At 38.6% G+C, this 26,983-nt stretch overlaps 1 protein-coding gene across 1 annotated transcript in view; it reads left to right on the plus strand.

Moving 5' to 3' along the window:
* Positions 1-26,983, plus strand: part of CPXM2 (carboxypeptidase X, M14 family member 2) — an 80,630-nt gene that overhangs the window by 23,924 nt on the left and 29,723 nt on the right. Inside the window, exons 2-5 of the mRNA XM_009965928.3 lie at positions 1,650-1,759; positions 9,107-9,246; positions 22,934-23,018; positions 23,556-23,706. Of these exons, the coding sequence (XP_009964230.2) occupies positions 1,650-1,759; positions 9,107-9,246; positions 22,934-23,018; positions 23,556-23,706 (486 nt within the window). The remainder of the gene's footprint in view (positions 1-1,649; positions 1,760-9,106; positions 9,247-22,933; positions 23,019-23,555; positions 23,707-26,983) is intronic.

Raw genomic sequence — 26,983 nt, forward strand, 5'->3', positions numbered from 1 at the left:
ATATATTAATATTTAGCATTTGTCTTCACTGATGGAATGTTCTCTGATCGAGACATTTGGCCCTGGATTTGTCTGAGAACTTTCCTAGGGATGAACAAAGAACTACTAGTGTGAATTAACAATACATAACATTTTTCCTGAGGGATTTTAGATTGTTATGAGCTAAGAAAGAGCACAGGAAATCTCTAATGTTTTGCCAGTTTGTGCATAGTAATGCCAAATTATGCCTGAAAGTTAGACAGGGACAGGGTGAGATCCTCAGGTACATACCCTCATGACATTTTGGTGAGTGATTAAAAATATGTACCTGTAAGTGGGATACACGTATAGAGCATGGAAGTGAGCTCTTTGACAAATCTCCTGTGACTGTGGCACAAGGGAAATTGTGATTCCAGCTGTCAGGCAGACGGTGAGGAGGGATGGTTTGGGGAATGGGGGAATGGGGGGGTGCCCTGGGGACTGGAAATGTGGCCTGGGCTCTATGGCTGGTGCTCAGCTCCTGTCTCTGTCACAGCCCGTTGTGCAACTTACAGCAAACATCCCATACTCAGCTGCAGAAAGAATCCATCCTCTATCCAAACCCAGAAGTGATATGGCCACAGCAGTGCAAATCTTAGTCTAACTTAACAAGTACCTGATCTAAATAATGACACTGCTTTACATCTCTGCCCTACCCAGACTTTCCAATTCCAGCTGGTGCTGACTTCAGGTTCTCTAAATTGTTTTCTGTTGTACAATTTAGGTGTTTCTCTGTGTTTTTGTTCACCTCCTGTGAAACACTGAGAGTGGGTCTTCGCCACCTCACCATGGTATTTTGAGGACAAATATGCTAAGCACTGTGAGGGACTTAAATACTGTGATGTCTGGGGTCATTTTAGAGCAGAATATTTTTCTGATAATCATGAAGTAGACTCTTTCCGACATCTTATCTTTGAAAGCCAGAGCTCCAGGCTCTAGTTTGCTGCATTACTAGCTAGCTGATGAAGTAATGGCATCTTCTGCTGCTGAAGTAATGGCATCTTCTTTTCTTTCTTCAAGGCTTTGAACAATTTGGAGCTTAGAGAGATGGCCCCTTGTTTCAAAATTGCCCTCTCTGTGCTTAGTCATTACCTCTGCAGAGCTCTGCTGTCCGGCCTCCCAGACCTCTGTAACAGATGCTATTGTGCAATATGAGGGACTGTGATTGAAGTTTCCAGAACAGATTTTAATTAGAAACATAACTTTGTACGGTAGCTTGGAATGAGTACAGGGGGGAAAAAAAAAATCAAAACAAGAGTTGGAAAAGAAAATGGCAAAAAGAGAGAAAAATAAAAGATCATTTTTACTGGCATTTTGTACTGAAAAACACTTGACAGGAAATACTGTGCATATCCACAAGAAGCTGAAGCATATAGCAAACAGTAATAACTGAGACTCTCAAAAGCCAAATCTTCAGCTGGCGTAAATCATCATTTCTTCAGTGATTTTATGGGGGCTGCCATTTCTCATTGACTTCAGTGGTGCTGTGTTGAGGACCCCATCCAGTTTGGCACAACTGAAATCCAGAAACTTTGAATACTTATTTGTTTTGTGTGTTGGATTTGTTGTTGTTTGTTTTTTTGTTTTTTTGTTTTTTTTAATTAAACTTTAATCAATGTTTTATTTTGTAGATTGTCCTCCACTTGGTCTAGAGACATTAAAAATTACTGACTTCCAGCTCCATGCCTCTACAGCAAAGCGATATGGCCTTGGGGCTCACAGAGGAAGGCTTAATATTCAGGTAACATCAATTTTTATCCTATGTGGGAGAACAGCTTAAGGTTGTACTGTTGTATGAAGAGAACCAATGGATGGTTATCGGTTCTGACTATTTTGTCAGCTCATGTAATTCACATGAAGGGGAAACACTGGAATTATAGATGTGAATAAGGTTGATGGATAGCCTTTAGATTTGTGGGGCTTAATTAGAAAACATGCCAGATTGCATGTGCTGAGGGTGCAAATCCAGACAGACCTCTATGAGCAAGCGAGGGTGGAGGCATCCCAGAGCTGCTCCCTTCCCAGCTGCAGGAAATCATCCCAGCTCCCTCAACAATCGGCCTGGAAGGAAGCTCACACAGCAAGTTGTTTTTTATTTTTTTGTTGTTTGCCTGGAGTTAATGACAATGATTAATTGAAAATGTGGTTTCAAGTAAAACACTTGCCCAAAGGCAGTTTTTCAGAGGCAAGGATTATACTAACAAAAAATGCTTAAATTCAGAAGTCACTACCCTACAATCTGGTTTAGCTTCTTTTATTTGTTATTAAAGATGTATTTAGGTGTTTTGCAGGATCAAATTCTGTTTTCCCATTTCTTGTGTTTCTGTCTTCCACTTTATTAGTGCTGTTTTCTGCAATTACAATATTTTTCAGTGTAAAAATGCTACTTTTGCATAATAAATTACAACATTTAAAAATCAGAGTCATAAACAGGATACTAACACCAAGTCAACAGTGAAAAATCCCTAAATCTTATTTAATTTATTAGTTACTTTTTATTATTAGTCCCTACATTAGTTGTTTGTTTTTTTTTTTTCTCCAGCTGGAAGTGTTTGCCAGTTAATGAACTAAGACTGGGACTAGGAAGGATGAGCTCTAATTAGTAGTGCAATTTCACATGGTGCTCATTGGAGTGTAATGGTGGGCAGCTGCTGGAAGGAGGGACTACTCTTGTTTAAAATCCCACTGTAGTGCCTCTGTATAAACAGCTCTATAAGTTTCTCTGCAGGGGAAAAAAAAAAAACAAAACAAAACACTACCACCCTCTTCCCCCCTCCTGTTTGTTTTTATTAATTTATGTTGGTTAGAAGGCTTAGTAAACCCCTTTGCTATGCAGCCACACAAACCAGCTGGAGGTGAGGGGCAGGAGACCAGCACAGAGGTAGGAACAGGCTCTTCCTTTCCTAAGTCATAATGCAACTACAGCGTGCTGGTTACAACCCAGGGACTTACCTGCAGCCTTCATATTTAATTTCTTTTGAGATCTGAGTGAGGAAGTTTGCTTCTTTGTTTTTCTCTGCTAGGGGAAAAACAAAACCTCCTGAACACAAAAATGGTGTACAGGTGATATTCAGATAGGTTCTATGGGAATGTTTAATTTTATTACAGTTTTGTTTATGTAGTGGCATAAGACCAAGAATTGTGATGCAAACCTCTGAATTATCTGTTGGTTGTGGTTCTTCGTTTTTCATGCTGGTATTAAAGTCCAATTTATTTAAACACAAGGATGACCATACTGGTTGAGACCAGAAGTCCATTTAGTCTGGTGTCCTGTCATCACCAGTAATGCTGTGTTATAATAGAGAGGTGTAAGATTCTTACCTATGGATGATGTTTCCAGAGTCTCCAGCAGAAGCTGAGGAGACAGTCCTTTGCTTAGCAGTAAACAGAAGTGAGATGCTCCTGGGGCTTGGATGAGACCTTCTTGTGTTGTCCTGTCTCCCAGGACCCCAGAGCCTGCACTCCTCCCATCCCACCTTCACCTACTGGGTAGCAGCTATGCCTGGGACCTGCTGGTTAGAACTGAAATGTTTCTGCCAGGCCTGTGGCAGCGGTTTCTTCTGCATTTATTGTGAGAATAAGCTCCCAATCTCTCCAGTGTGGGGGCTGTTGTGCCCTCCCTGGATTGCTGTGGGGAGCCTTGGGTGAAAAGAACTTCTGTCCAGTGCAGATTGGGTTTTTGCTCTTCTTCTTTTAAAAAATAGTGGTTTTTTTCCTGTGAACAAAAGCTTCAGAATGTCACGCTTCTGCTTGATACCTTTTTTAGTGTTTCTAATAACAAAAGCTGGTTTTATTCTTTTCTGGTATAAGGTCTTACCTGGATCCAAGACTGTGGGAAGCTCATATACAAATACACCAACAACACCTGACTTATAGCAAAGTGACTTCTCTGGCTTACTGTTCTTCTTTGACTGTAGCCCTTTCTCTCTGCTATACTTTTACCTATAATGATGATTTCTATTAATCCTAAAATCAAAAGCTTTTACCCTTACTGAAAGCGTATCTCTGTAGTATAGCTATAGTAATTCCCCAAAGCACTTGACCGTAGTTAACTTGAGTTATCCCTATGACTGGCAGTGTTAAAATTATGGGCTTGCATTTATTTTTCTTTAGATACTGTTTCCTTGGGATTAGTTTAAAATTAATAGCACTTTAGTTATTTTTTAAGACCACTTAGAATTTGTAGATCTCTTCCCTGTTACTTGGGTTTCAGTGGTTAATTTTGCTCTGCATTAAGACTTCAGAATTTCAGTACCATTTAAAAAATATATGCTTATAACCAAGAAAAGGTACTACAGGGGACTGATGTGTCAGATCATAAAATAATTTAGGTTGGTAGAGACCTTTAACATCATCAAGTCCAACCATTAACCTAGCACTACCAAGGCCACCACTAAGCCACGTCACTGAGCACCACATCCACATGCCTTTTAAATATCTTCATGGATGGTGACTCCACCACTTCCCTGGGCAGCCTGTTCCAGTGCCTGACAACCCTTTTGGTGAAGAAATTTTCCCTAATATCCAATCTAAACCTCCCCTGGTGCAACTTGAGGCAATTTTCTCTTATCCTATTGCTTGTTACCTAGGAGAAGAGACTGACCCCCACCTTGCTACAACCTCCTTTCAGGAGTTGTAGAGAGCAATAAGGTCTCCCCTGAGATGGGTAGTGAGGTCCCTGGTGATTTCTGTTTGCTGCTCAGAAGGGTGGGTTGAGGTGTGCTAGGGAAAGGCAGAAGGCACTGGTATTTAAGCAGCTGTGTTTTCATGCTGTTTAGTACTGCACATGAAGAAAAACCTTTGGCCTAAGTCAGACAGACTCAGAGAGGCTGATGTCCCGCTGAGGTTTCACCAGAGCACTCTACTATATGTATGGTGATGAGTAATTTTATGGGCTGCTGCCCTTGTGGCATGGTCTGGGTATCACCACAGTGCCATCATAATATTCAAGTGACTATTGTGTTCCTCCCTAAAATAAGGCAAAATCCGGTCTCTGATCAACCTCATCATCTGATGTGAAGTCAGCTGAGAAGCTTAGGGCTCACCCCAGGTAACTGGCACTACCTCAATTCACAGGGAATGTGCAGAATAATGAAGTTGTTCAAAGGCTTCTGAGGGTTGTTTTGTTTTGTTTGAATTACTTGAAGCGTATAAAATTAGTCAGTGTATGCCTTGTTCCAAAGGAGAACAGGCTTAGCAGAACTGGATAAAACCTTCTAGGATCTGCTTCTCTCTTGACCTTGTGCTGTGTGGGACCTGATTTTCCTCCCAGTCCTCTGTGAATGTGGTGGTTAAGCTGGGACCTCTTGAGAGCAGGAGCAATGCTACTAGAGCCCCATATATTGGAGATCTAGCTTGCAAATGCAATAGTGGCACAACCAGTAATAATTTAACATCATCAGGAAAAATCATAGCATAAAATAATATTCATTGAGACGTTCTGCCTTCAGGGATAAAAGTCATTACTATTTGTCACTTGTACAATAATTAGCAGTGGTTAAAACCTGAAATAATTAGTCAAATTATGTTTCTTTCCCTTCCTCATTTTCCTGGTTGGAGAAATTCAACAACACTAAAGATTAACCAAGTAATGCAATCGTGTATGCAAACAAGCAGGATGTATTGCTTTTTGCCTTTCCAGTTCTTTGTTTCACTAGTTCCTTTTGAAAAGCTCCATTATCAAAACATGAGAAAAAGACAAAATTATTGAAGTTCTACTTTCAGCCTGTGTGCTTTAGTTCTCCTCTACTGGCAGTGGTTGTTATAAATACCTGTGATGAGTAATGTTGTTTTTTTTTTTTTTTTTTCCCCACTCCCAAATTTCCTGTGGTAAAATAATGTTTCTGATCACACTACTGGGAATGGAAAAGAATTTAAGCAGGAGGGGTTTGATATTAGGTATATTTTAACTGCTGCTCCAGCTGAATTGTGGAAGAAGAATGAGATTTCTTTCTTAATTTGAATATATTTAGGTAGTATTATCTTTCTCCTTATTATAGAATAAGACTTCTGGAACAGTGGTAAAGTGAGCAAGTGTTTATTCTGTCCTGTACATCTCTAACACATAAGAAAAGCATGAGTTAAAAACAGTAGTCTTTTATAATTTGTAAAAGAATCGTAACCTTTTGATTTCCCTTCATCTTGGTTTCTGGGTACATAATAAGCAGTTGATTTATTTTATTTGAATTACAATTTTAAACATTCATATCTACAGATAACTTATTCAGGAGTGACAGAAAAAAAAAACCCCTTTCCTATATCAAAAAGGTATTTTTTCATTAGACACTGAATATTGATAAATGCTTTTGCATTTGGCCTCAAGTGAAATATAAGCTGGGTTAGACTTTGAGTTATTCTTGAAAATTCAGTGAAGGAAAAAAGGGTTTTCTTAAGACCTAGTCCTGGCTTCCAGTTTTCATTAGCTCCTTCACTCTCCCAGTTATGAAGGTAATATTAAAGATTAAGATTAAGAAATAGCTTAAAGTTATATGTGTCATAACCTGAATTCATTATCTCTATTAATTCAATAAATAATTTTTAAGTTCAAGTGAACATCTTACTGAGAAAAGGTATCTTGATCTGTAGTCTTTGATTATTCGATTACAATTGTTCTCATCTTTCAGGAATGAAAATTTTTTCAAATAAATTTAATTTAAATTTTAACTACTAAATTTTTGATTGAGTTTATAAGAGTTTTTTATAAAAACAATATTTTGAAGTGGCCATAAGGCAAATTCAAAAACTCAAGTACCTCAAACAAAAATACAGACCTGAAGCCTGAAAAGGGATGTTTCGGTGTAAAATTATTGGAATTCTTTTCCTCTGGAATTAGAATTCTTCTAATAAGAATTTCTTATTGATTAAAATACTCTTCCCCCCTCCCCCCTCTCCCCCCCCCCAGGTAGTACTCTGTGATAGTTATACACAGACTCCTGCTGCTTTTTACCTGTTAAAAATATTACTTTAGCTTCAGAGAAGCTGATGTCAGGAAATAAGAAAGCAGACAAAAGTAACAGCAGAGTTTGTTTTCTTTTATGTTCTCTTTGCCCCTATTTAAGGCCATAGTATTTTAAGTTGTGTGTAACTGTAAGCATGTCCTTTAGAATCCCTATGTTTGCTATACAACTTAAACACATGCTTGACTTTATTTAAATCCAGTTGAAAACGTGGACACTTGAGTATGTAAGGCAGGGTTTCTTTTGAAAATAAGCTCTTTTTTCTCTCCTCTACTTCCCCCTCCTCACTATAATGTAGAGGAGAGCTTTACACCCTGATGAGCATCACACCAATGGGAAATATCCTCAGTCTGAATGAGGGCCAAGGATGCCAGCTGAAGCAATGGGAAATATGGGTACTTGGTCTGCAGAAATTGGTGGAATTTCATCAGTATGAAGGGGATTAATATGATGCTGGTTCAAGGTGCTCTGCAGATCTTCAAGTTTCCTGTCAATCATTTGTTTTAAACCCTAAGGCTACCTCAAATTCCATCTTATTTTAGAATGCCTTGAAACCTTTTATTGAAAAAGGTTATAACTCAGGTCAGTGATCATATTTATATTCTCATGTTTTCTCATTGTTCAATTCTCCTTGAGGAATTCATCTTCCATAGTTAGGTTTTTCTCTGTATCTTGTATCTGGACTTGTCTACAAACTTCACTTTAAAATATCAGAGTTAATACATAGAAGTAGGTGTCTTAATGTAAATATGGTAGATTCAGGAAAACAAGTAATTTTTAAGCTGCCCTGTCTCACATTTAAATACCTGCGAAAATAAGAAGTTTTAGGCATTAAATTTAGGAATAAATTGTTTTACGTCTCTGCCTTCAGACGCCACAACTGTATCCTCTCTTTGTGAATTAGATGCACCCAGTGCCCACTTCGTTCAAAACTGTCTGTAAAAATGGGGGTAGACAAACCTGTCGATCTCTGTCATTGTATCCCAGCTATGACTGTAATATCTGCTCATACTGCTCAGTGGGAATCTGAGGGGTAATTCAGGAAATTTAATTGGCAATTGTATTCTTAAGTCCTTCATTTATGCTTTGTATATACACACACCAACTGAAAACATACCACCGAAGAGACAATAGCTGTATACCAGAGCTTTAAGATCTGTCTTTAATGTAGACTTACAAAGTTTTCTAGACTCTTCATTTATATTTGGGAAATATTTAAGGATATTCATTCTTGGAATTGCATGGATGGCAATGGTAAGTCCATATTAAACACAGATGAAATATAATAAAAATACACATAGCCTCAGAGAACCATATGGAAAAGCTTCTGTGCTCTCTGTGGCAGTAGCCAGCTTGATGCCAAACATTTCCTGGGATTCAGTAATAAGATAAATATCTGAAGACCTCAGATGCTATGTTTCTTTAAATTCTATTTCAGATGTATTTAAAATACAGCTTGCTCAAAATACCTTGCAGCCATTTCTTTGGAACTGTTGAGAAGGCTGTTTGTTGTGTTCTTGCCAACATAAATTGGGATAGAGATTGATACACAAATTGGACTACAGCTGGGCATTCCTAAATTTTTGACCGTTGGTATTAATTTACTTGAGGCTTGAATATCCCTAGTGATGAAAACTAATAATTCTGGGATTGAAAATTGGTGGGGAATGGTATTACAGTTTCCATATGCCTTACACTCTCCTTGCTGCTTCCAGGGGAAAGAAGATTGGTTCAGCACTGAACATTATTTACATAGGTTAGAGATGGCTTTTTAGGATTTCTGTAACTCTGAAGTCCATGTGGATAATTTGTTCTGCATAAAGGCTCTATCAGGCTACAGACAGGTGGACTGAACTGACATTCTTCTTATGCTCTCTCACTCTAACTTATGTCTATATGTAATGGTTCTTAGTTTTTGAAGGGACTCTGCACAATTCCACTCCCTGCTTTGAGTAAGAAAATATTTTGTTTGCTCCATATAGCTTTTGAGAATGACAGTCTCAGGGGTCTTAAAATAGAGTCAAAGGAGTAAGTGGAATGAATAATGACTTCATGTTTTGTTTTCTTTTTCCCATGAAAGACTTTCAGTCTCTTGGTTCTGATTTATGAAGACAGTTTTGCCTTCTTTTCAGGCAGGTGTTAACGAAAATGATTTTTATGATGGTGCTTGGTGTGCAGGAAGAAATGACCCATATCAGTGGATTGAAGTAGATGCTCGAAGGCTAACAAAATTCACTGGAGTCATCACGCAAGGAAGAAACTCTCTCTGGTCGTAAGTGCATGCTAGTTTTTCTCCATGAGATCCTGAGCTTTCAGACCAAGGAATTCATGTTGCGTTGTGGTTTGGTTCTTCAAGGAAAAAAAAGAAAGAATGGAAATGCTGTGCTAACCAGTAATTGAACAGAGGAACAGTGGAAGACAAGGTGCTTTTATATGGCATAAAATACAAGCTTAAAGGTGGCAGACATTTATAGTCATTATCTACATCTAGTAAAGGAAGAACCACAATTTCCTTGGATTATATTCCTTTATCCTCACCTTGTCAAATTTGCTTGTGTTTCACTTTCTAATTATTTTCCAATATTTAACTTGATTAGTTTAACATGTTAAAAAATAACCAGTGATCTTTGAGATTTCATAATACATAAACAATCACCTAATAATTGGTAAAATTCCAAAACAATATGATTTTAAAATGACCAGTTAAAGCAACTTTTTTCTCTATAAAACAAAAAAGTATTAATAGATTTATAATATAACCAAAACCCATAGAGTATATGCTGACCAGAACTGCAGTGTTTGGTAGCAGGCATGTTGTGATGTGTTTATGGATGCTAGGAAGACTTCATGTGGTTCAATCCAACTTGCTAAAAAGCTTTTAAGAAACAATGCCTGCCACAAATAAATCAGCTGCCTTGCTGCCTCAGTCTAAGGAGGCAACCCAGCCACGTGTAGCCCAGGAACTCAACTTTGATCTGATAGTGCTGCTCACTTCCAATGCTGAAAGCATTTGTGAGCTTTCTGGTTAACTGGTTGTGTTACAGAAGAAATATATGGCACTGCAAAATAACTGTTTTGCCCAAGTTTGTGCATTTAGTCATTTTTGACCTGTTTCTGAGTGTAGGTGCCCAGATTTCTCTATGATACAGCCAGTGTGAATGAGATGAGAATTGTATATGAAGGATACAGAAATCAGCTGACATAAACAGGAACCGGAGGTGATGGTGTATTGGTTTGGGGGTTTTTTTGTTGGGTTTTTTTTTGTTTGTTTGTTTGTTTGTTTGGTTTTTTTTATCTGATCTTTACAGTGTTTGTTCAGTCTCTTAATTTCTTGTTGAGTCTCACTTCATTATGTGAGCAGATAATCCCACTTGTGCTGCTAGACCTTTTCACCAAATATGCAAGAGATGCACAGCCTTAGATCCATTCTGGTCAGGTCTCTTACTTAAAAAATTAATGTGCCATATGATAAAAGGGAAACCAGAAAAATATCACTATATCTAAGAAAAAAGTCTTTTTTTTCCCTTCTGTAGTTTAATTTCTGTTTTGAGGGGTCTTTTTTTTTTTTTTTCATTTAACGCTGTGGGAGTAGGAGCCTTTTTGGCAATAAGGTTTCTATATTTATTTCACATTGTTCTGTGTTAGGTAGATAATTACTGTAGCAAAGTCTTACTCTTTTCTATATTCATACTCTTGACATTACTGTTCGTATCAACACCAGCACTGCACTGCTATGTCTTGTTGTATTGCTATTTTTAGTTTGGTTATATTACAAGCTTAATGCAGGACTTGACACTCTATTTATAGTTGGCATTCACAGTTAGGGGTTTTTTTTGTTAGGTTTTTAAATTCTTGAATCTTGATTTTGCCCTCTTCCCCCCCCCCCCCAGAGTTGGTGGGCAGATCTCTGAGGGTCTGCAGTAGGAGAAGGGTTGGTGCTGGGAGAGCAGGTCCAGGATCCTCCTGGATTGTTACTCAGATTTTCACAGAAACAGGCACATTTCTTCTTCCTAGGATCAAAGATGGTTTTAACTGGACCATCTGCACTGTGAGGCAGGCTAACGTCTCCTGGAAAACATGTCCTGTAAGATCCAGCTTTGTCCCATGGAGGGGCCAGGGGATTGGGGAGAAACAGTCCCAGGAAGGGATGCTCTCCTTCCCTACCTCCAGTTTGTACACAAAGGACTGCTGTGGAGGTGGTTTTAATTGTCAGTGTGATGGCCTCCATCTCACTTAGTGTCTCTTGATACAGCCTTGGCTGTGGGACTGCTTTCCCTAGAGTCCGCCTCGTTTTCTCTCTCTCCCCTCATCAGATTGAACAGATAAAGTCAGTGTAGTTGATGTTCTGCTTCTGCCTGTGTAAATACCTTTCAAAAATAGTTATTAGTATTATTATTAATAGTTAATAGTTTTTTTAAAAAGAAATAATTTTAAACAAACAAACAAATAAATAATTAAAATAGTTTTTAAAAGTTACTTTAAAAATAACTTGGTACTCCCTGAGGTACCAAAGTAGATGTTCATGTTTTCCAAGGTTGCACACGGCGAATTGACTCTTGTAAGCCAGCCCAGGAGAAACAGTCTAGTAGGACTTTTACTGCTGTGAGCAGGTGGTTCTGACTGTTTTACTGTAATGGGCACTAGATGCAAAGGAATCTCATTAGCTTCCTTCTCTTATACTTAGCTATTGACTGTGATGGTAGCAAAAAGGGCTGTTTATGATATGAAAGTTTGTACAAAAAGATGCCATTCTGCTACCTGAAGCACCTTCCCGCATTCATGAAGTTATATGACAAGAATATAGTGCTTTTGTAAGTAAGAAACATATGTTTGGAGAATAAGCTTCTTTCAGGTAGGAGAGCCAAATAACACCCTTCTGATCTGTTCTGTATTAGAAGCAAAAACCTGCCAATCTTGAGAGCCAAGGTAAGAGTTTTATTTAAACCTTGGACACTTTCCTAGCATTATATTAAAAAAAAAAAACAGTCAAGACACTAGGATATATGCTAAATTCACTAACGCTATTATGTGATAGTGATAAAGAATCAGAAAAGCAACTTTTTTTTTCCATTTTGTATTGAACAAGAAACTTTAACAAAACAGAAAAATTTACCTCACTGAAAGTCCTCTCTGAGATTCTGCCTAGATCAGATTTGTGCTTGTTCTGGTCTCTTTAGCTTCCTGCTGCTAACTTAATGAGGACATGTGAAGTGACAAGGGAGCACATGCAAGGACATGCTGCTGAATCCAGTATCAAATAACTTTGCCCCTCGCTGAAGGGCTGCAACATTTGAGTTATTAGCAGTCTTGCCTTTGATTCTGCTTGTATGTCCAATGCTGTAGTCAGAACTCGTATACTGGTGGTGGAATTTTGCTCCTTTATAGCAGCACTGGCAACAGTAGTTTGGTTTTGCTGATGACCCACTCTACCCAGAGACAGTCTATTTGCATCCGCCCTTTCTCATTGTTTTTGGTTTTTTGGTTTTGGTTTTTTTTTTTTTTTAAATTTTATAGGCAATGATGAATTGAAGATTACACTTGTCACAGTGCAAAGAACACAAAAATGCATGGGATTGTCACTTTATGCTGGAAGGAGCTGTCTCACCTCAGTTACTTCTCTCCCAGTCTTGCTTGGAAACTTGCTGTTTCTTGGCCATGGGGCTGCGGCTCTGCTAACTTGTCCAGAGCTCTTGTGCTTGAGATGTGAGATCCTTGAGGAGGAAGAGGCCAAGTTGCAGAAACAGGTCTTGAAAACACAGGAGACCTGACTAGAGAAAGAAGGAAGCCATGCTTGTTTAGTAATGAATACTTGAATTGTTTAATCACTTCCTTTCAAGGAAAACCACTTTGGAGTAAAATTTTATGCTCAAAATGCATGGCTCTGAATGCCATGATAGTCACGTGGAATCAAATCTTTCTGTTTTTCTGTTTTCCTTCTGCAACAATCAAAACCACTCTTTGAACAAAGAACTCCTGAATTGGAGAAATCCTTCCTTTTTCCAATCAAATCAAGCATGCAGACTCAAGGGCTGTTGTTGTTCAGGCACCTCAGTCATTCTTGGGAAACCTGAAATCATGGCAAAGCCCTCTTTCACCATCATAAATGACAAACTCTGCTTAGATTATCCAGAATATCTGCAGATGTGGAATTTCACAGAAGTGGGGCCCAGATGCATGAACCAGGATTTCTTTTTGATGTTCACACAGAAGATACCCAAAACTCAGAAGTGCCACATGTGTTGGTTGAATAAAAGCTAACAGCTCGAGAGTGGGCAGAATATCATTTTCTTTGTATGAACTGAGAACATCTGGAGATCTGTGTCTCTGGGCAGTTACCACACTGTTTCACTATGAATATCCAGCAGTCGATGGACATCAGTTACATCTCTTTGCAGAGCTGTTCTGTTTGCCTTCTCAGGATAGAGAAAGTTGTGTGAGTGATGTGACCTTTTAGAAAGGCATGTGCCATCCTCCCTGGGGGAGGTGGATGGTGCCATAGCTGGGCTACAAGAGGGTTTTATGGGGAAGAAATACAGTATGTCATTCTTTATATTGCTGCCAATACATCTTTCAGTTTTATGAACTGAGTATCTTTAAACAACTATTCAAGACAATTGAGTGGGACACTGGAAGCATCACTGTGGAATTGTGCCATATATTTAAAGCAGTGATGTGATAGTTTAAAATATGCACTCTCTTGACACAGGGAAAGAAAAGATTAATCACTCTTAGCAGTCTGGCAAGAATCTAAAAAACATTGGAAATGTGTTTCCCACAACCCAAACTATCTTTTGATAATTCAGCACCACCATTTGTATCAAGAGAAAACCCACGTATCTAAATAGACTCAGTGTGTACTGATTGTAATATAAAGTTTCAGACTGTTTCAACACAGAGGATGTTTTGATTTTTAGAAGAGGCTGCAACGTTTCTGTGAGTAAGATGTATTTGTGACTTGACACATTTTTCTTAAAATTAAATTTTCAACCATGTTAAATTATGCATTACTGCTGCATGTCATGAAATAAAATGACAACAATAGGAACAAACATAGATAAAATAATTTGTGTAGAATGCTCAAATTCCAAAGCAAAATTCTGAAATTTTTAGAAAAAAATAAAAATAGACTTACTTCCAAGTATGTTTTCTTTAAGACCTTTCAGCTTCATGAAAATATTGAAGATTTTTTACTTTTATGCAAGATACTGGTCTTTAGAGGGAAAAAAAAAAAGGAGATAGGGTGCCAATTTTCAAAGTCTGCTTTGGGTAGATTGTAGTCCACATGCCTTGCAAACCTGCAACAGCACTTAAAAGGTTACTTGGTTGGAGGAGACAACAAATCAATGACGTTGCTGGCTGGAAGGAATAATTACAATGACTTACAGATATTGCTTGCTTCTAAACTGACACGCTTTTAAACTGGTCACTTTTATTCATCACTGATGAAGCTATGTTTTAACTAGAATCTAGTGTAGACACCATTACACTCTCCCTACTGTGTCACTTGTTTGATTTGCTTATGCTACTCTATAGGGAAAGCAAGTAATATCCTTCAGCTTTGATTTTCTGTCTGATGATGCTTTTGCTTAAGACAAGATATCTGTAATTGAATAAGGGAGTAATTTTACATTTTTTTTTTTTATAGTACACCCTCAGCCTTCTGTGTGCCGTGTAGCCCTTCATGATTCCCCATTATGTCTTTTGGCAAAATGTCCTTAGGGAACTGTAGGTCTGTAGCAAGCTGGGTACCTTCCAGAGATATAGTTGAGGATGAATTTAGGTCAGTGCAGTTTACTTGCTTCTAATTTTGGTTGCACAACATTCTGCTTTTTCTTCAGTCACAAAATGAATGTGTTGTCCCAAACTTTAATTTATTGCTATACTCGCTGGCAAATCCTCAGGAGCCGAGATTTGCTTTTATGGACAGTCTGTATGTGAGAAGTGTAAGGTGTTAAACTTCCTTGCTTGCAGGAAGGTAAAAATTCTTGCTTCCTCCCCACTTTATCAGCCATTCAAGGTATTAGGACCATGGTCTCAGTAGTAAGACTGGCTTCGTGAGGAGATAATCACTTCAGCATCTTCAGTATTCTACTACTAAGAATATAAAGAGCAGCGACAATCCTTCCAGTGTAACTGCACTAGCATTCAAGACAGTGTAGTACACACTAAGAAGGGACAAAATACAACAGCTCAATGCTGCTTTTGAAAGCATAGTCGAATAAACTGTCCAGCTCACAAGGACAACAAACATACTTGGCATTGACTTTCAAAGCAGTACCTCTTATTCCCATGCAGAGCCTGTAAAAAACACACTCTGATGAAACTTCAGCAAATTCAATTAAAATGTCTTGATGTTTTATCCAAATTGTGTAATAAAATAAGCAGCTGATCTGTACTGCCATGGATTGTTATGGTGCATCAAATCAGCACAAACTGTTATTTGCTCTGACTGGATGACAGGACTGCAGAGATTATTACAGCTTTCCCAAAGTCACTCTCAGAGTGAATTTCTCCAAATCCACTGAAATCACATCAAATATATTGATGGGAGTTATAAAACAACCTGAATTCAGTGTAGAAAAAGATCCCTTGATACATTAATGTCGCTAGTTACATATCATGCTAGTGCTTATGATTGGTTTTCTTAATAAGCTATATTTTCCATCAACTCTTGATGGGAGAGCCACCTCACAGGCTTTCAGTTGAAGTACTGAGAATCAGCCTTTGGCAGCTTCAGCGTCGAGTGCTCTCCAACTCTTTGCTTAACTTCAGTCCCCATGCCATGTTAATTTTCCACCTTGATTCATGTGCCCTACACAGGATTTTGGTACGGTGTTCATCCCTGTGGACGAACACTCGCTGTCCCCTCCTGGTGCTGGGGAGCTGGGTTTGTGACCAGCTCAGATGTTCCCGTGTAGGTGGAGTTCTGACAGCACACCCAGGAATGTATTTATAATTTCGCAAGTTTGTTTGACAAAGATGTCAAAACTGGTGATGTTCTGCTGCGGGTATGATTTGTCATGGTGATCTTGCTCCATTTCCGACTCTTGCCAAGGACTCAGTGACTCACTGCAGCACTGGGAGGGAGAAGGTCGCTGCCATCCCCAGGAGGAGGACTCCTGCCTGGTTAACCACTGCTTTGACCTGTAAAAATGGTGGTGGTGGGTGGTGAGAACTTGCTTTGTGCAGTGAGGCTCGCTGAAGATGTTCAGAAGAGGAAGGAAATATTTTTAACTTCCATGGAAGGAGCTACAATGGGCAGTTTCCAATCAAATGATCTGAAGCCTTTAGGAAAAAGGATGCATCAAATGAATACAGGCATCTGTTGCAACAGATTACTCACACTTATTAATCACAGCCTTGACTTGTATATTTTGCATGTGCATTATGATTCATTGCAGTGAGAATGACTGGGGGGCTGGGGGTACCTAGGGGACATCAGGCAGCTGCTCCTTTCCCCTCCACCGGTGGACAGCACATCCCTCCGAGAGCACCAAGTGGCACTCGGCCACATCTCTGTGTGCACTTGGTAGCTGTGAGCCCCTTCAGCATTGCTTTAAATATGCTCACAGCTGTGCACACAAATGGCAGTATTTGCTGGTTACTGTCAGAGCTTTTCATTTTCCATTACTTTAATATTCAAGGGAAGGAGACATAAAGACATAGTGAGGCAGTGCCTATATAGTTCAGATTTTTTCTTCAGCTACGTGACTGATTTACAAAGGTGTGGTAGTCACAAACAAGAATGGAAAATTAAAAATGTCACAAAAGGAGGCTTAGAAGAAAAGCAATAACAGCTCGGGAAGGAGAAAGTCTGGTGTAGAAAGAATTTCAAACACATACAGATCTTTTTTGTAAAAAGTGGCCCAAAATGACAGGTTTTAAGACCATAAAATATTTGGGGCAGAAGATGTCTTTGACCCCACACAGTAGGCTTGGCACCTTCAGGTGTTACTGTCTGAATGTATAACAGCAAAGGGAAGCATCCACAACTGGCACCGGATTTTCTCAAGAGGTCAGAAAGTCAGAGATTAAAATCTTGTAAAAACCTGGCTGTAAGTGGCCACCATCGGATGGGAAATACATTTGCAACCCCAACTCTTTCTCACTAAGGAGAGAGCTTTGAAAAATCTGTGCTTAATTCTTTCTGAGCAAGTGAAATTCTGGCCCTGAGCCTTTCTTTGTAGGGCCTCTGAAGAGCTGGAATTCACAGCAGTATATTCATTTAAGTCAGCTAGAAACAATTTTAAAAATTAAACATTCAAAGATTTCAATTATTAAAAAAAATACCCTTGCTTACTAGTCAAGCTCCATCTCTCAAATCATGTTTATTTTAATTAGTTTGTAAAACTTGCTGGGCTACCTGTGGTTAGCCTGAGCATTTTTTGACTTGGCTTGTTTTTGAAACTGTTGGGCAGTGGGTGATTTAAAATTTTATCAACATAAATATTATTATAGAGTATTGATATTAATGGTCTTACATTTAATTGCATGAGACTACAAATTACTTTTTTTAAGCAGAAATCCATTTAATTGCCAGCATGCTGATTCTGTTGCATAAGTACATTTTAATCTAAGGTCTGTCTAGCATGTTTTTGGTACAGAGATTCTGCTATTTCAAGTATTTTGCCTTGTCAATTTATACATTATTGAAGGATACACATCTGTGTGCCTGTCTGGTTCTATTTTCTATTAATTTTAGAGTTTTGTAATGCAGATAAATCAGATTATCATGATAGCAGAAGAATAGCATGGTCAACTGGAGCCAGGTCCATTGTAGATGATTTTAACATGAACTCTACTGATGTTTCCTAGTCTCATCCCCTGCATCTCTGCCACTGTGGAATTGAACTTTGGCTCACCAGCACCTGCCAACCTTTTTCATCTATCTCAAATCCTGTGGGGTTTTAATGATGTGGCAAAGCATCCTTAGAGACTAGGATAAAGAGTATCAGATTTATTTCACTTGTTGCTTATTCAGCTCTCCATAATTGGGAAACTTGGCCTTAAAATATTACACACAGCAGATGCTGTTCAAACAAATAAAACCATACCCAAATAGTCAGAAGTCTCAGCTGATGTACTTGCCTGCTGGAGGCTGGGCAGCCAAACGCCTGGCATCCCTCCACTGCTTCTCATTTAACACTCGCTGTGTGTTGTGCCAAGCTGGGATTCATCTATGTGGCTAACACACAAAGAAAAGTAAGGAAATTATGTTGGGGAAGGCAAGACAGGAAGTGTTTTGTTGTTCTGGTGCTGTCGTGACGTCCTTCCCTATGCTCAGTAGCCTGATGATGTGGTTAGATAAGGAAAAGCTGATTCTCTGGATGGGAACCTGCTAAGGCTGTAGGAGATCTGCTTTTAATTCTCCACTTTGATTCTGGTTTCCTCTCTGTCCCTGGGCAAGTCACTTAATCCCTTAGTTTGTCTTTTTTTTCAGATGGACATGAACAAGTTGAACATTTACATGCGACACAAGATACTGAATTTTAAATCAGAGATGTTCAAATAAGCCTTGCCTGAAGCTAACGCATTATAGGTAAAAACCTGAAGCTAATTAAATACAATTAAAAAATCCACCACATTAAGTGAATTTGAACAATATTTTTATTTTTGCACTTAATTTCTGTGAAATGAATTGATTGATGTTGGCAATAGATACTGAGACTTTTCAGATAGATTTCTCCTGGAGAGATAAAGCTGACATAAATTTTAAGAAGGATTATTAATGGGAAGCACCTGAATCCAAATGACTTCTGTCAAATCTGTATGTCATGATCCTTTTCTAGTATTGGTGAAATTCGTGAGGCAGTCATGTAAGTAACAATTTCTGCTAGAGCTTGATGAACTAGAGGTAACCTTAGATATTTTTGATGATATTGTCATGCAGTAAGTTCTGCATTGCCTAGCTTCCTGTCAAGAAAGAGCTTGATAACTTGTGTACTCTTTTCTGAATGCTGGCATAGGACTTTCCCTGAATCATGTCTCCTTGACTCTATAAAACCAACAAATATGGGAGGAGCATAATAGTGGGTCCAGGGAGATTTTATTCAGAAGAGCTTCTCTAAAACAATGGCAGGGACATTCTAAGTACTGTGAAGCTTGTGGCTCACTTTCAGCTTTCCTTAGCTTTATTGTTCTGTGCTGATGGGCCCTGAAAACATTCAGTGTGATGTGCTGGAGAAATTAACGTCTGCAAATCCCAAACCTAATGAGAGAGGGATCTTCCTGTCATCAGGTAACAACACAAAGCAGATGACATTCCAGAATATTTCTTCTAGCATGAGACTTCGCTTTAGCTGTCATGCTTCTGTGATGGATTTCCCTGAAAGCTTTAGATTTCGATGTCTACATGAATAAACTGAGCACCATGTACATGTTAAACTCTTCAGTTCCAGGAAGCACTGTGCTTACTGTAAACAGACTGGCTGTTGATTCAAGCATGTGCAACACATCCATCTGCTTCCTGAAAGCATCAGACCTCCTGTGCTGCACATGTGTAGAAAATCTGCAGCTTTCAAGAAGATTTAGTATGTCGAATGCTCTTCTGCTGGTCTGTATCTGCAGAAATATCTGGCATTTAAAGATACTCAGCTGCCCAGTCAGAAGCCCTGTGCGTTAGCTTCTGCTAGTTTTCCAGATACTCTGAACACAAGACTACGTGCAGTTTCCCTTCCCCACTACGGGGAATGTGACTTCGGGAGAGAAGATGCCATTTCCAAGAGGAATCTGAATTTACATCAGCCTTCTTAATAATGGCAGAAGCTGTTTTTCTGATGATGCTGAAAAAAAAGGGGGAAGAATTTAAGACCCTAAAGGCAGCTTTTCATTTAGGGCCAGTGGGAGAAGGATCTGGTCACCTGTGATGTTTTTATTCTGCATCTCAACAAATGAAAAGAGAATGCTTATTCCTTACAAGAAAGCACAGTTAATAGGATGTGGTGTGAGACTTATTACTTTATGCTGATTTATCTCCTCTCATGGCCCTCTGTATTCCTTCTATACTGCAAATGTACAAGACTGGATATAGTCCCATTTGTATTTTAATTGGCAGACTGCCTCTGGAAAGCATGTTACTTGTTGCCTCTCAAGTGTACGACTGATTAGTATACATTTTCCTCTGGGAGAGGTTTGAACCTTTGTAACTGTAGGGAGTGGGAAAATTAAAATACGGTAAATAAATTCCTAGCCTGGAAATATTAGTGTAACAGCAACATTTTCCCATGTCACTAAATTAAGATGGTTGTTTTAAGAACTTTCTATATGTGCCATGATTTTCTTGCAAAATTCTCAATTATAGAGAATGTCCACTCTTGTCTTGTTTTTATACGACTCTGGTGTTCTGTTTGAATTTCTTTTCCAGGTGTAGAGTAATGAATATGGATGTATTGTGTTTGCCTTCCTAATCCTATTTGTGCAGCTGAAGTGAAAAAAGTTCTGTAATACTTCAGAAACAACGATGTTATTTGGTTTGTGACATTGACTGTCTTGGTCTTTTAACTTGGTGTTGAAAAGTAGCCAAGAATACTAAAAGAACCCAATACTAAACAAACAAACAAAAAGAACACAGAACCGCCCCCCCCCCCCCCCCCCCCCAAGAAAACAAAACAGAAACCCCAACATCATCTAACACAATTTTATATGCACTAACTATGTACACTACCACTGCCACCCCCATTCAAACCCATTAATTTTGTTCTCAAGGTTGTTTTTTTTTTTCAATCAGAAAAATCTGTATTTCCTCTTCCTGGAGTTTTGATGTTGGCCATTTCCAAATTCCATCTTTGCTAGAAGTAAATCTGCCTTCCTTCCCCTTACAATCACAGAGAAGTTGAAGGAAGAACGTAAAGTTCCTTACAAGAGTTAATAGAAACTTATACAGTGTGCTGAAGTCACTGTCTATTTTGTTGTATATCATTTTACAGCCATGAAGACTTGAGATGCCAATGTGGCACTTCGTAGATCTCCAGTAAGTCCCTTAACCCAGGATATCTTCTAGTCACAGGCAGACAGTATTTTCAGAGTGCTACTAACTTGTTAATGTTGTTTAAGAAAAATTGAAGTACTGTATGCATTACAAGTGATAGATGTATTCATCTTTCCAAAACAGTAACAAACAATTCAGTCTGCTTAGCAATAGTCAAGATTTTTCATTTAAACTAAAATGAATGGCAAAATCAATTTATTGAAGAATACTGGTGAAAGATTTGCAAAGGACTGGTTTAGTGTATAAAACAAAGTTGGGTTTGTTGAGTCATTTTTTCAAAATCACCTCTCATCTTTGACTTTTGGGGATATTCATATGCTACATACAGAAGTGCTTTTTAAAATCCAATTTATCTAATCTTTGGGTTTAGGTGTCATTGTAAGTCTGGACATCAGTTTGAATCTTTTGTGTAACTGGGACCATTGATAATCAGAAAATGAAATAGTAGATCAAAATGTAAAATTATACATTTTCTGCTGCCATGCATTGACCTAGGCATTATTTGATGGTCAGTATTTTGTACGAGAAAAAGCTGGGTGAACTTGTGATCATCTTGTGGCTGATGAATTTTCTCTTGTTCTGCCACTGCCCCTTTTTTGGTCTTCACTAGAAGACTGATTTTCTTTTAGTGAACACATAAAAGCTAGTTTATCCCTTTAAACGTAAACACAGTGAAGTCAACCTGTGTGTTCCTGTGTAGTTTGCTAATGTTATTTGTTGATTTTAAAAGAAAAGCAAATTTGCATTTGTATGGGTACAGTACAAGGGGAAGCTTTTCTTAGGTGTGTCTGTCCTTCCACGTACTCCCTTATCTCTGATCCATATGCTCTGCTACTTCTCCCATAACTGCCAAAATTGCCCTTATTCTTTCTAGTCCCGAGAGCTTTCCTTACCCTGGGTTCAATCCCAGAAATCTGTGTAGCTTAGCTAAGAACCCGTGTCCAAGAGTGCCTGCTCTAGAGAAGTGCTGGTTACATACAATCAGTTTATATACATGAATAGAGGATTTAATCAGCCTGGACTGACTTTATAGTACAAAGATAACTCCAAGCCACAACTCTCCTCCAAGTCACTGTCTGTTGAAACAAGAATGATGTTAGGGAAAAAAATAAATTACTGCTGCCCTTTCAGACAAACACATATGAGAGTCAGGGCATTACCTTCTCCATAGCTGTATATACTTTATCATGGGGAATGCCCAGACTGTGTAAAGGCTATGTAGATTTAACTCCTCTCAGAATATAGTAAGCAGCATTTTATTTCTTCTCACAATCTTCTTTAGCTGAATACAGACAAAGCATAATTTAAGTACGAATGAAGATTTTGCTTTTTTAGATTGAAGGGGATTTTGCTGTAAATCAGATAGCGGGCCACTAGAAAGATCAGCATACAGAAGATTGATGTAGATATTGTAGTAGCACACTAGTATTGTGATCAATTGGACTCTCCTGTGCAGAGACAGAATTGTCTCTTTGTTCCTATCTATTGCTAAGAAATACAAGAATGACTGCAGGTTCCAGTCATTCTTGTATTGGAAGAAATGAAAATTTGGCTGGTTGAAATTCATGGACTTTTCACCCTAGAGGTTTTATTACTTTTTTTCCCATAATAACAGAAGAAATAATATATGTTCTGTAGTTGAAAAGGTAAGACTTTTGAATACTTGATACATCCATTCTAGATAAGCCATTTATCCCAAACTCTGCATATAGAAGGTAAGGAAAGCAATAATCCCTCACATCCTGGAATCCCAGAATATTATCTTGGGGTTTTTTTGCTTCTATGCGCTAGGCTGTTTTAATTATCTGTTGAATCTAGATTTGTATGTCACTTTTTCAGACAAGTGTTGACATGGCTTTGCCAAGTGGGATTTCCACTGCTAGCAGTCTCACATGCTTTATTACATTAAACATAATTTTCAGTCATTCTAAGTTATGAAAAAATAACTTAGATATTCTTTGTCTTTTTGAAGGAGTAACTGGGTGACCTCTTACAGAGTATTGGTGAGCAATGACAGTCATGCATGGACTGCTGTCAGAAATGAATCTGGAGATGTGGTGAGTATTGTGAAACTGATGTTTTATGCAGAGCAGTGGTTGGAAAGTGTGGGCTGTCCTCAAGGAGTTTTGATTTTCCAGATTAGTCAGTGCAAGACTACAAGGCATTATCTCTCAGTGATCCCGCTAATGTTAAGAGCAAATTACATAACATAGAGAAGGACCCAGAATATCCTATATGATAAATCTGCATGTGTCTGCCTATGGATGTGAATGCCACCCTGGCAGTGGTCTTGCCTGTGATGAGACATGTTTCTTGTTGCATGGCCCATGCAAGTGTTAGCATCAGTCTGCTGGTCCCTGTGGACATCTCATGCCAATGAGATGCCTTTTGATGGAGAGAGGGTGTAGAGCTCTGGCTCCTTTGCACCTCTCTGAGGGGTATGGAGGGACTGTGTTCTTTGAAGAGCAGTTCTGGCCTGAGCCACCATCAATGTGGGGCTGTACCAGGTGACTTTATTTATTTCTATCACCAAAAATGCTAAAAGACTTTTTGAAGAACTGATCTTGCCATTTCCATATGTTTGGCCTACATAGATTTTTGAAGGAAACAGTGAGAAAGAGATCCCAGTTCTCAATATGTTGCCGGTGCCACTGGTTGCACGCTATATCCGTATAAACCCCCGGTCCTGGTTCGAAGAAGGTAGCATCTGTATGAGACTGGAAATCCTAGGGTGTCCTTTGCCAGGTAAGAGTCTTTCTCAGTTGATGTTGATGTGGCCACCTGTGCCAAGTCTCAGAAATTTTATTTCCTTCGTGTATCTTTGCTTTCAATAGAATACCTATCTTTTATGAGTAGAGTTATGCAAAAGGAAACAAAAATATCTGTCCAGATACATGGACAGTATCAGGATAACTCTTCAAACACAACTGCATAGTATCTATGAGTGGCTTTATTAATAAAACGAGGTTGCATGTATGATCTAACAAGATTTTCCCTGTTGTTTGGGCTGAAGTGCAATGCAATTAATCTTACTGAGTGCACATGTACTAGGGAGGTAATAGGATTATGTATCAGGACAGTCACTTTCAGATGTCTTAAACTTTTAAGGCAAGAAAGGACCATTATAATTATGTAGTCTGAGTTTAATTTTTTTTTTTTTTTATTTCATTGTACAGGCCATAGGACTTCCTTGAACTAATTTGAGAGCAAATACTGTGACTGAACTAGTGATTATCTTGTAGAAGGGAAGAAGGGGATTTGGGGATGTAAAGAATTTCTAGCAAATTTCAAGGTTATCAAATCCAGCATGATCCTTGATAAGTCTCAGGTGAGGGTAAATGGTCCTATCCTCAGTAAAGACTGTGGAAAAGATACAACCTGATGCTTAGCACGAGGTTCAGGTGTTAGCAGTTTCTCTTATATGAGTGAAAAATGCAATTAGGGTTTTGCTAAACAGTGTATGCAAAGTGAAACCTTATACAAGACCACTTAAAAAAAAAAGATTGTTCAATACTGCAAATTATGGCAAAACCATATTTCTATTCAGCACATTGTAAATACTCTTATGGTGAATTTGTGTCTACACAGGTATATATATGAATATTTGAAAAACTGTTTGTTTAAACCTTTTCTAAGTTGCCCTCTACTCATTCCACATCTCTCATCTACTTTTTTTTTTCCCTTTGATCTTAAATTCTGTCACCTTGGGGATAGCTTTTTCTTTTTTTTGCAGGGGACTATGAATAGTATTTTCAGAAATACTAGAGCCAGAAAGAGAACTGCCTTTCCAGAGCCTATCATTACAACTTTAACTGTTGCTGCTGCTGTTCAGAGACTTGCTGCCTCCAGTTCCACTGTTGATGTAGGGTCTTCACATGCCAAGCAGAGGTAGCCTAATTTTTGTCCTTTAGATGTTTAAATACTCATGGAAAAAAAAAAACCAAACAAACAAACAAAAACAAACAAACAAACAAACAAACAAAAAATCTTGGTCATGGAAGAGATAATTCTCTGACAAAGTATGGGGCAAATATTGTCATAAAACTTAGTCTGTAGGTGTATTACCATGAAGCAGTGAAGGTTAGCAGCTCTTGGCCAGCTGCTTTTCTGGAGATAGCAAATACATCCTGGACTTGAATGGCAGTGACCAGAGGTGTCCTATGTATGTGAATATCCATGTTTTCAGTAGGATTCTGATTTATTTCAACTATTGGTTTAGAAAACTCCAGCTCTGCAGGTAGCTTGTTTCACATTGTACCTTTTACCCTGGAGGTGCAATTCCAGAGCCAGTATTTCCCCTCAGTTTTTGAATTAACTAGTGGGCTGTTGGAGAGCAGTGATCTATCCCAAATTCTTGTGCGGGTTTGCAGAGGATCCACTCTCTATAACACAGATTGTGAGGCTGGAGGAAAAACGTAGCTTTCTTCTGCACTGTGACTTCACTGGCATGCAGGACAGGCACAGGGGTCTCCAGGGAATAACAGAGATGACGCTCATACCATTTTGGAGAGAAATTTGTAGGGAAATTCTCATGATCCTTTTCTATTCCATAGAACTACTTGAAGAAGAAAGAGCAAAAATGTCAATATTTAGAAAGGTGATCCTTACTAAGTGCAGCAGTTATTTACACTAGATTCTTATTTGGTATACACCCATGCAGGCCCAAATTCTGCTTTGCAGTGTTAGCATTTGTCACCCTTCAGCTTCATGTATCAGTGGGAAGGTGCTACCAAGGTAAGAACATATCTGCACTTCCAGCACTGCGACAATGAGTGCTGCCACAGATTGTTGCAGGTCTTAGATTAGCATAGAAACAGCATCAGTGCTTCTTCCTGGTAGTCATTTATTGAGTTAATTGCCTGCAGTGGCTGTATCAGTTTATTCCTGAAAGAAAATGCCAGAATCATTCACTGAGAAACACAATGGGAATGGGGTGTGTTTATTCAAAATGTAATTGGACTGAGACAACTAATAGGTTTTGATAAGTTGCTGACCCATCTTTTTAGCTCAGAAAGAACTGACGTTTCTTTCTTCTAGCTCATTTTATTCATCGCACGCAAGGCTCTTAAGAAAAAGCTCTTCCCCAGGTTGCAGGGGCCTTTCCATGCACGTTTTCTTACTACAGGCCATGACTTATTTTTTGCTGTTCCTTGTAACTGGACTTCTTCACCCTTTATTGGTGTCATCTTACTTGTTTCAAGTTTGATAACTGACTGTTTTGGCCATGGGTCCAACCTCTTTGATAGCACTGCCAAACACTGTATTGACTGCACAGCTAGAAATCAAGGGCTTTTTTCTGACAGGGATTTCCTCCATAAAACTGAGCAAGCGTCCCAGATTCATCAAAATCAGAAGGTGGAACTCTGTCAGTTCACACACCTCTATCCTTTCCAAAGCCCCAAAACACATGAAAGAAATTACGCCATGCTCAGTTTCCATGAATACCTGGAGTGGGTTTGATGATATTTGTACCCTGAGTGTGAACAAACAAGAAATCAAGTTGTCAGGAGGAGCACTTTGGTTGTGTTGTAGAGCTTCCATGCACAATGTTCTGAGGCAATGACAGTGCACGGGCAGACGGGGCATAGGGAAATATCCTAAGGAAAAAAATGGGGCTGAAGGAAAGTAAGTAATTTTTCATTACCATGAATTTATTTTCATATCTTTTAAACTTGTAATGATAGGTTTTATCCCTGAATAAATTAAGTGATTTGCATTCGGTCCGTACTCTGTATCAGCTTTCCATCATGTAGGCTCACAATGGAGGGTAAGAAAGGAATAACAGATAAAGAAGAAACCTGAACAAGATACTAAGATTCTAGGAAAGCTTGTTAGCACTTGCAAAATGTGATGGAAATGGTTAAAGACAGCTAGAACCCATTCCTGTGGGTAGGGTTCTAGGGTTCTTTTAATAAAATCTCCTGCATATGCTAGGTGTACTAAAAGTTGGAGAAATCATGAGAAAATAATATTTAGATAATTGGAGCAGAGAAGATATTGATTATCTAATAGTATTATATAA

The sequence above is a fragment of the Tyto alba genome, unplaced genomic scaffold (assembly GCF_018691265.1).
Source record: "Tyto alba isolate M040663 unplaced genomic scaffold, T.alba_DEE_v4.0 Super-Scaffold_1, whole genome shotgun sequence".
Lineage (NCBI taxonomy): Eukaryota > Metazoa > Chordata > Aves > Strigiformes > Tytonidae > Tyto > Tyto alba.